We start from the raw sequence: 10,051 nt of genomic DNA, 5'->3' as shown, positions 1-10,051 counted from the left end.
AAAAAAAGCAATCCCATGGCAGCCGGTTGTATGTACCGGATTGACCCGATGAATTCTTTCATAGGCAAGGGCTGCCACCTCAGTGTACCACACACTGCTACTACTACAACAACAACAACCAAACCAAACAGGACTTATTTATTGGCCATGGCAATATGGGGCACAAATTAATGGAATTTGGGAATGATACGAATCTGATACCGAAATATGGGATGATGGCCTCATGCCATCAAGCAATGACAATATGGGGTTTAAAAAGGTGGTATTTGAGAGTAAAGCACAATGTTGTTAATTTTTCAGGGCTAAGTGTCTGGGGGACCACCCCACCCCCCAAAACACCCCTTAATAGGACATACATATTTATCGACCATGACAAAACGGGGCTCAAATTAAAGGTATTTGGAAGTAGAGCACAAAATCGGACCAAGTTTCTGGGATCAACACCACCCCCTATCCCACAAAGAACCAACCCTGAGGGCCTTCCCACAATCCCCATGAGAGTATCGGGATCTTTAATTTAGCTCTTTAAAGGATAATTTTGTTCCATATAATGTAAACTAAGGCGCAGTGGGCTCGGTTCAGCTAGTTTTCTATAGGAACAAAATTTTGACTAAATTTTTTACAGAAATAAAAATTTTAAATTTACAGAAATAAAAATTTGACAATATTTTCTATAGAAATGAAATCTTGATAACATTTTTGTAGAAATAAAATTTTGCAAAATTTTTTTAAAACTCAAACTAAACGATAAAATTTAATTTCGAGGAAATTTTGTTTTTAACTTGAAGTATTTATCCCCATGCAGCAAAAAGGCATTTCAACTGGCATGTCCCAAATTCCAGTCTAATTTATGCAATCGCCGCTAATTTGTTGCTGTTTTAGTTGAAATTATTACCTTGACAACATTTCTACTTCGACTATGTGCTTTGGAATGAATGCCCAACAAAACTGCTCCAAACCTAGCAACCCCCATAAACAAACTCAGGCAATCCCCTCAATTCAATATAGCTATATCAGACAAACTTCAAGTTGTGCTCATTATTCTTACAATAGTAGAGATTAAAAAAATATATTTTCTAAAGAATAATAACTAAAATTAAAATTTCATAGTCTGTGCTAACCAATAATTTGCCCAAATGTTGCGAATACCAGGTATGCCGTTTCTGCCGGGCACCACTTTTAGAGATGTAAGTAAAAAAGGAATACTTAAAAAAATGAGATGAGTTCAAAGTCTTTGCTTCTAGATTTCCAAAACGAAATATCCCAAAGCCCAAACCTTAATGAGCTACAAGGGCATAAGCATGTTAAATGATCGCAAACCTCCCGGCTTGGTGGACTCACATGGCATGATAGTCGATCCCAATTGTCCTCCGGCTCAAGTCCCCTCCACCTATCCACCCAAAGTGGGACCCAAGCTTCCTCCCTGGCTGGCTTATGACAAGCAGGTGTTGTGTTTCAATGCCTATTTTAAAGAAACTCTGCAAGAGGTCTATCATGCTCCCTATCAAGTGAGGAAGGTGAAAATCTTCTACTACCTGGAAGATGGTACCATGCAAATTGTCGAACCCAAGGTCTTGAATTCGGGCATACCACAAGGTTGTATGGTGCATCGCCAGCGCATACCAAAAGCACCGCCCTGTCAATCGGAGTTTATATCGATATTGGATTTAAATGTCAATATCACAGTGCAAATATTCGATAGAGTTTATCACATAACCAGCTGTGATAAATTTACTCGGCATTTTTTGAATAAATCGGGAATACCAGTGCCCGATCCCATAGATGAGCCAGTGTAAGTAGAAAATTGGTTTCCTTTCCGCTTTGATTGCCTCCTAAGGGAATTGAGTTTTAATCACCAGTAGAATATTGCCTACAAAGGAGAGATAATTTTGAATGAGTTCTGAATAGACAACTCCAAACACAGATATCACACAGTCATAAATTTTATATTTTTATTGTACTTAGTGACCCTTTCTCTCTTTTTCCTTTAGAGATCCCACCACCGAAATGCGCAAACGTTCTGGCCTCAAGCTGACGAATCCTATACCCAAGAAACACTCATTTGCCCAATTCTTGGAATTTGATCGTAAGGTTTTGAAATTTCAAGGCTATTGGGATGATCGCTCGGAATTTGGTGATGTCAGAAAATTGGATATCTGTTATTATTTGTCCGATGACACCATGGATATTAAGGAACGTTTCCCCAAGAATTCGGGCAGAGAAGGCCCCAGCACTTTCCTAAAGAGATGTAAATTGCCAAGGGTAAGTTGAAGGGATAATAGGAAAATAAATTCGTCCGAATCGCAACTTGGTTATCCACTACCATAGATTGGAATAAAAATGAACAGAATAACAGTTTAGATGAAAAGACAAAATCAATAAATAATGACTTCTAGGGGCCCAAGATGTTAAACAAGGGATGGCTTTATGGGAGGCTGCATCTACTTAAAGACATGTTTGGTCAATAAAGTACTTAACATAGATTCAAAATTTCAGCCATAACAGCCAAATATGTCGGCTTCCAGAGGCTCAAGAAGTCTAATTGCGGTAGATTATCAATGCTACCCAACAGATAATCTCCCATCACGTATTGTCCACGCCTGCTCTCCTAATAACTGCCAGTCCACCAGTTGCTTTAAAAAGGTTTAAACAGGTTTCCTTGCCCATGCTCCAAGTGCTGCCGGCAAAATGCAAATTTGCCCATGAACATTCCATTTAGGAACTGGGACAAACTTCTCACATATCAATGAGTGCCGTCCGATTCTAGTTTAAGCTCAATAATAAAGGGCCTCCTTTTTATAGCCGAGTCCGAAAGGCGTGCCGCATTGCAACACCTCTTTCGGGAGAAGTTTTTACATGGCCACCATACAATTCTTTCAAATGGCATAGTCTACAAATGTCGACAGCATTAGAAGGGGACAAGCACCACTAAGAATTTTTTCTGATGTTCAAGCCGGGATTTGAGCAAAGGCGTTCAACGTCATAGACGGACATGCTAACCTCTGCGCTACGGTGGCCTCTATGATGCCAGCAGTAATTTGAAGACCTTGGTCCTGGTATTTTTATGGGCTCCCGTCAAGGTATCGAACAGGGTACCGAATCCTAAAGAAATTTAGCAAGTCATGGTTATTTGTCTTGGATTTTTTTTGTCTCTAAGATTGGAAGTCTTCCAGCTGTGATATTATCCGGGAAGGTATTCATGTAAGATTAAAGCGCACGCGACTAGCAAACTCGGTTATTAAACGAATAACTCGGTGACCTTAGGTCCATTGTGTGCGCAATAGAGCTAAAGCGCAATGCCGGACAGAAATATGAAGCCAATGATTAAAACTAATGAAGGTAGGGAAAGAAATTCTAACCGGAGAAAATATGATCCTGCCAGCCAATTCAGGCCTCTACGGAACTCTAGAATACAAGATTGTTAAGTCTTGTAGAGAAGTCGGAGTAATCTGCCCTGCAAGAGGTTGTGCATAAAGAAGAAGAATCCTTCGATGCCACGACGTATACATTGGCGGTATGCATTGACATCGAGGTCAAGCAGATCATACAATCGCGGTATTATAGAGGCGACGATAGGAAACCTGCATGTAATAGAAGAGGTTTTCGATCGGATACCTGGGATGACACTTGAGGTCGAGTGCAAAACACTGCTACCAGGTGCAATCCCATGGCAGCAGGTTGTACGCACCGGATTGACATGATGGTATCCTCATCGGCAAGGGCTGCCGCCTCAGTGTACGTGTTCGTCTTTTTTCGTCATGGGCGAGGCTCATCCCGGAGTGCCTTCTCCGCACGCTTCTGGTCCGTGCCGGGATTGAAAAGAACCCCAGACCCTGGTTCTGTTCTGTTTGCCAGAACCGCCTTCATCATCGGTCGGTGTCGGTGAGGTGTAACCGGTGCATGGAGTGGGTACATTTCCGATCTTGCTCTGGCCTCACTTCACTGCGGGAGTATAGTCATTCTGGCTATGTCGCAAGGTGCTGTGCGAACATACCCAGCAGTGGGTCACAAGCGTCATCGTCGGCCATAACCGTCTGGTTCTAGAGGACCTTAATGCGCATCACACGTATGGCATTCTTCCCTAGGTAACGACCAGCGTGGCATAGCCTTGGCAGAGCAGATTGATAGCTCCACGTTTTGCACGGTGAATGAGGATGCCCCCACTAGGATTACGAGGAGGTGCAGCAGCTCGCCAGACATCTCAATTGTATCCCCTGATCTCCTGAGTGACGTATCCTGGCAAGCCGTCATCTCTTTGGGGTCAGACCACCTCCCCATAATTCTCACCATCGACCGACCACCCGACTTCATAATCTCTGAGCGCCGGACGTTGAACATTTATAAGAAGGTCGATTGGACTGGCTTCAGAGAGTATACCAATCGCCACTTCAGTGAACTGCCACTCCCCTCTGATGTGCTTGTGGCCGAGAGGAAATAGCGAGACATCATTAACGCAGCAGCCGCTCGCTTTATACCAGGTGGGCGAATACCCCAAGTGCGCCCCAATTTCCCCCGGCGCAAGCAGTGGTACTCGCAGACGAGCGTGATGGGATTCGTGCTATGGACCCCGCTAACCCCAGATTCAGCGAGCTGAATCTGGAAATAAACAGGGTAGTCAACGAACATAAGCGGAATTTGTGGCTGGAACACTTGGAGCAATGTAACTTAGGCACCGGTGTAGGCAAACTGTGGGCCACTGTTGAGTCACTCTCGAACCCCGGTAGACGGGATGACAGGACCTCAGTCACTTTTGGCGAGATAACCGTGACTGATCCAAAGAGATGCGCCAGGTTGGTCAACCGTCAATTTATTGTGCATCCCGAGAGAGAGAGGGCAAGGAGGAGAGCCATTCGCTGGTCTCCGAGCCGATGGACAGCCACCACAATTTACCGTGGGCGAAGTTACGAATGTCATCCGTGGCGCTAAATCTTCTAAGGCGTTGGGCCCCGACGGAATCTCTACATTGATGTTGAAGAATCGTGGCACTGTACCTATCGAAGGCATTCGACAAAGTCAGCCATGCCAAACTATTTGAGGACATCGCCAACACGTCCCTCCGGCCAAGCCTGAAACAATGGGTCGCGAATGATCTGTGGGGTCGCCAGTCATTTGTGGAATTAAGGAATAAGAAGTCGAAACACCGTAGAGTGAAACAGGGAGTTCCCCAAGGTAGCGTGATATCTCCGGCACTGTTTAACCTCTAACTATCCTCCATTCCACCCCTTCCAGACGGCATAGAGATCGTATCATATGCGGACGATTGTACGATCATGGCATCAGGCCCCCACCCATTGATGACATCTGCAATAGGTGGAACGTCTACCTCAACGAGCTTGCCTCATATTTCGCTGCAAGAAATCTGAAGATATCCGCCACCAAATCTTCAGCCACACTGTTCACTACAAATACGCGTGAGGTGAATACTGAGCTGACTGTGATGGTCGATGGAGAAATGATTCCGACCATCAAGTGTCCCAAAATACTTGGCGTCACATTTGACAGCTCCTACACTTTCTCCCCACATGCCACAGCAATCTGTAATAAAGTCAAAAGTAGAAACAAGGTCCTCAAGTCACTCGCTGGCAGCACTTGGGGTGCAGACAAAGAAACCTTGTTGACCATGTACAAAGCAATTGGCCGGTCTGTGGTAAGTTATGCAGCGCCAGTGTGGTCTCGTCAACTTTGTGACACACAGTGGAATAATATTCAGATCTGTCATAATGCCGCCCTCCAAACTGCGACGGGCTGTCTCCTCAGTTCTCATGTGGACCACCTCCATCAGGAGACAAAGATCCTACCAGTGCGAAGACATAACTACATGCTGTCTAAGCTATACCTTTTGGGCTGTTATCGCAGAACCATTCAAATCATCATCTTGTGGATAGATATCCACCGCCCAGAAGCCTTAAGGTAGATCTACACGATCTAGAGCGTGAGGTTCAGCGCTACAAGAGAGAACCTCTAGATCAAGCGGCATATCAAGCGGGTCTGAACAACATTCATGCAGACACGGTAGCAGACGCGTTAATTGGCTACCGGGTGAATGTAGTCCTTGGAGAACGACCGCCACGCATTGCACCCAAAGAAATCGACCTCCCCCGGCAAACCAGAGTAGTTCTGGCTCAATTACAGATGCAGCCGCCTCAATTCCTACAGAGCTAGGATTGATGCCGACGTGCAAGATGTATGTCCCAATTGTAACCAGGGACCGCACGATACACGTCATCTGTGTAACTTCCCGGCCAGACCCACTCCACTCAGACCCAGATCCCTGTGGACGCAACCCATCTTAGTCGCCAAGTTCCTGGGTCTTGACACTCAACAGAATCAAGCAGACGAAGGATACAACAAAATAAACTGCTACAACAACAACCCACTCCACTCAGACTCAGATCCCTCTGGAGGCACCCCATCTTAGTTGCAGAGTTCCTGGATCTGGACACTCAACAGAATCAAGCAGACGAAAGTTAGAACACAACACACTGCTACAACAACAAGGACTCCCACCAACAATCCAAATTCACTCTTCCCCAGCTCGAGAACAATCGACGTCCTCGTTCTACCATCCCAAACGGCCAACACAGAGGGGGGTCCACAATCGGCGTCGCACTCCCAGACCCAATCATCCATCCACGACCCAAACCTGGCCTGCTCGTCAGCCACATCGTCCCCCTTGATGGCCCGTTACCATCAGTTCATGTCATCTAAACTATCACCATATTTGACTTTTTGGGCACTCGAAGACGAAATTTTTCGCCGATTTAGCTGAAAATTTCCGAGTTGTGTTCTGGAATTTTAGCGCTCTGCTAACAACTACCAATCTCCTCTTTTTGTTATGTGGTGATGACCCTACATAAATTTCCATTACCAAATTCTTTTAATTTCTTTGAATTCCAGGAATTCTCTGGCCTTTCGTTACCTGGTCAACAGACTCCACAAAGTCTATTGAATGTTCTGGGCACCAATATGCGTAATGTGCGTTATGTTATGGATCCTCTGGATGTGGGACGCAAAGAAATCACCTACTACAAGGATCAGGATTTACAAATTGGAACGGTACTCAATGTATATGGCAGGGCGGTGGTACTCACAGATTGCGATGAATTCACCAAAACCTATTATCGCAAAAAGGTAAAAGAAAAAGAAAATGGTCAATCAAAAAAAGGGACAAATAACAAATCTTACCATATTTTCTTTAGTATGGCATTGAAGATTTCTCACCGGCTCCAGTGCCTTACAGATCGGACGATGCCAGTACGGCTAGACGCCGTGAACGCATATTGCCACCCTACAATGGCTGGGGTTCCTATGAGGATTCCGAGGGCAATTGCATATCGGTGGAGTCCAAACCACCACAGGCGGACTTTAAGAAATTCATACAATTGGATCGTTACATTTTGCGTTTTGGAGCCAAAGTCTTGTCCACCATAAGGGAGAATTGTGAGCGTATGTTTATTATTTCATATTTTCTATCCGATGATACCATACAAATATTTGAGGTGGCTGCCAGAAATTCTGGTTTCCTGGGAGGTGAATTTCTCAAGCGTTCGCGCATACCTTTGCCGGGTCAGCAGAAATTCACCTCGCGAAGACCACAATATTATGAGCCCTACAATTTCTATATTGGGGCCACGGTCAGTCTAAAGGATCATATATTCCATGTGGTATCGGCCGATGAGTATACCTTGATTTATATGGAGCAACATCCACAGCAGGTGAGTATGCTGCGAAAGCCATTCATTTCGATTACCTTTAATGGGGTACATATTCCCCTCCTTTTCAGTTCCCTCTTGCCGATATACAATCCATTATGAACAAGGTACGCGAAACTTTGCGTAACAGCTACAAAGACTTTGTCTGCAAATGTCTACCAGATGCAAATGCCGATGCCAAGGAGGTTCATGCCATTGGCTATGAGACCCTTAAGCAGGCCTTGGTCTCTGCCCTGGGCGACAACATCACCAATCATGAGATCATCACCATATGTCGTTTCTTCTCAGCCGAACAGGCCCCACCCATTACCTGTAATCGTGAAATTGTAAGGGCAGCTGTCCACTTGGAGATGAAGCGCAGCCTTTGGAATGGCATAGACGAAATGAAAGAGTATTTGTTCCACATAAATCCTTTAAACAAACCCTACCTGTCCGAGAGTAAAATCAGATCTGCCGTAAAAGGCTGTCGTCTGCCTTTCCCCCAGGAGCTAATCGACGATATGATGCGTGTGTTGAACCAAAATGCCTGTGGAGAGATTGAAGTTTGTGATTTGCTTAACTTCCTGGACATGAATTGTGGCAAGGTGCCCGATATTACCCCGGTGAATTTGGCCTTTGAGCTCTGTCCCAAAATACCCTTCCTGCACAAGGGGCGCCTGGTGAATTTCCAGTGTTTCCTAAAGCATTTGGGCCTCGATGAAGATTTGAAAAAACAATGCGATTAACTCATTTCATGTGTATTGGCTTTTTGTTTTCTAATAAATTCGTTTATTTTTCTTTTATATAAAAAAAAAAGAATATTGTAAACAATTTTTATTTTCTCGTGAATCATTAAAAACAACGGTCATTTAACTATTTTAAAATTTGGGATTAAGAGGAGGAGGAGGAATGTTTTACACTTTTATGTTTTGTTGTTGTATACTCAATGAAAACCATTTTACAAATTTCTTCTTTGTCAGTACACCCTAACCACCATACATACATACATACATAGTCTTAAGAACAAGAATGAAAAATAATTTACTTTTATTTGTGCAAAATACCTGACCAAATTCATCGTCATAGTCGTCGTCGACATTTTCATTTGGCCTTACTTTTCCTAACGGTTTTACTAAAATACTTGTAACAAAACACTGCTGCTTAGATTTAGAATTTTTACAATTTGGATTCGGTGAGCCAATTGAATGATTGTGGCTTTCTATCCGATGACGGACTGATGGCCACATTTATAATGGTTGGCTTATCGGAAAGCTTTTGCGATGCCTTTACAGCTTCTTGCAGTTCGGGTATGGTCTGGCAGAAGTGACCCTTCATACCGAACATTTTCATCATTTCTTCATAGCGCACTTGAACGCCCAAGGCCGAGGGTGGAGTTCTGGAATAAAGCAAACACACAAAATAAAATATGAGAAGAGGAGGCATAAATAAAGACAAGTTAAAAGGCTTTAAGTTCGGCCGGGCCGAACTTTGGATACCCACCACCTAGGGAAAATTGCAAATTGCAAATTTTGCCCATGAACATTCCACTAAGGAACAGGGGCAAACTTCTCACATATCAATGAGTGCAGTCCGACTCAAGTTTAAGCTGAATGATAAGGGGCCTCCTTTTTATAGGCGTGCCGCAGTGCGACACCTCTTTGGAGAGAAGTTTTACATGGCATAGTACCTCACAAATGTTGCCAGCATTAGGAGGGGAAAACCACCACTTTTTACTGATGGTCTCGCCAGGATTCGAACCCAGGCGTTCAGCGTCACACAATTGTGCTAACCTCTGCGATCCACCTCTTAGGGTATATATCTAAAAACCACCAATCGTCACAATCCGGTGAAAAATGGATAACTTTGCACTCAAATTCGACACGGACTTGGAGTGGTCCAATAAATATTGGGTTGCCCAAAAAGTAATTGCGGATTTTTTAAAAGAAAGTAAATGCATTTTTAATAAAACTTAGAATGGACTTTAATCAAATATATTGGGTTGCCCAAAAAGTAATTGCGGATTTTTTTAAAGAAAGTAAATGCATTTTTAATTAAACTTAGAATAAACTTTAATCAAATATACTTTTTTACACTTTTTTTCTAAAGCAAGCTAAAAGTAACAGATGATAACTGACAGAAGAAAGAATGCAATTACAGAGTCACAAGCTGTGAAAAAATTTGTCAACGCCGACTATATGAAAAATCCGCAATTACTTTTTGGGCAACCCAATATAAGTCACTGTTCATTTTTGTAGACCAAAAAAATATTGGCCTTTTTGGCAGCTATATGCAAACCGATCTGAACCATAAAGGACAAGGATGTCGAAAAGCCTAACATAAGTCACTGCGTCAAATTTCAA

General features: G+C 43.5%; 1 protein-coding gene across 1 annotated transcript; it reads left to right on the top strand.

Moving 5' to 3' along the window:
- The first annotated feature begins 1,023 nt into the window (after positions 1-1,023).
- Positions 1,024-8,676, top strand: LOC131997568 (EF-hand domain-containing family member C2-like). Its single transcript, XM_059368404.1, has 6 exons — positions 1,024-1,187; positions 1,245-1,792; positions 1,992-2,262; positions 6,898-7,131; positions 7,200-7,715; positions 7,784-8,676. Exons 1-6 carry the CDS (start codon positions 1,137-1,139, stop codon positions 8,435-8,437), a joined length of 2,274 nt encoding a protein of 757 aa, XP_059224387.1. The 5' UTR covers positions 1,024-1,136; the 3' UTR covers positions 8,438-8,676.
- The last annotated feature ends 1,375 nt before the right edge of the window (positions 8,677-10,051 follow it).

This window comes from Stomoxys calcitrans, chromosome 5, assembly GCF_963082655.1.
Source record: "Stomoxys calcitrans chromosome 5, idStoCalc2.1, whole genome shotgun sequence".
Classification (NCBI taxonomy): Eukaryota; Metazoa; Arthropoda; class Insecta; order Diptera; family Muscidae; genus Stomoxys; species Stomoxys calcitrans.
This window is presented reverse-complemented; position numbering and strand designations above follow the sequence as displayed.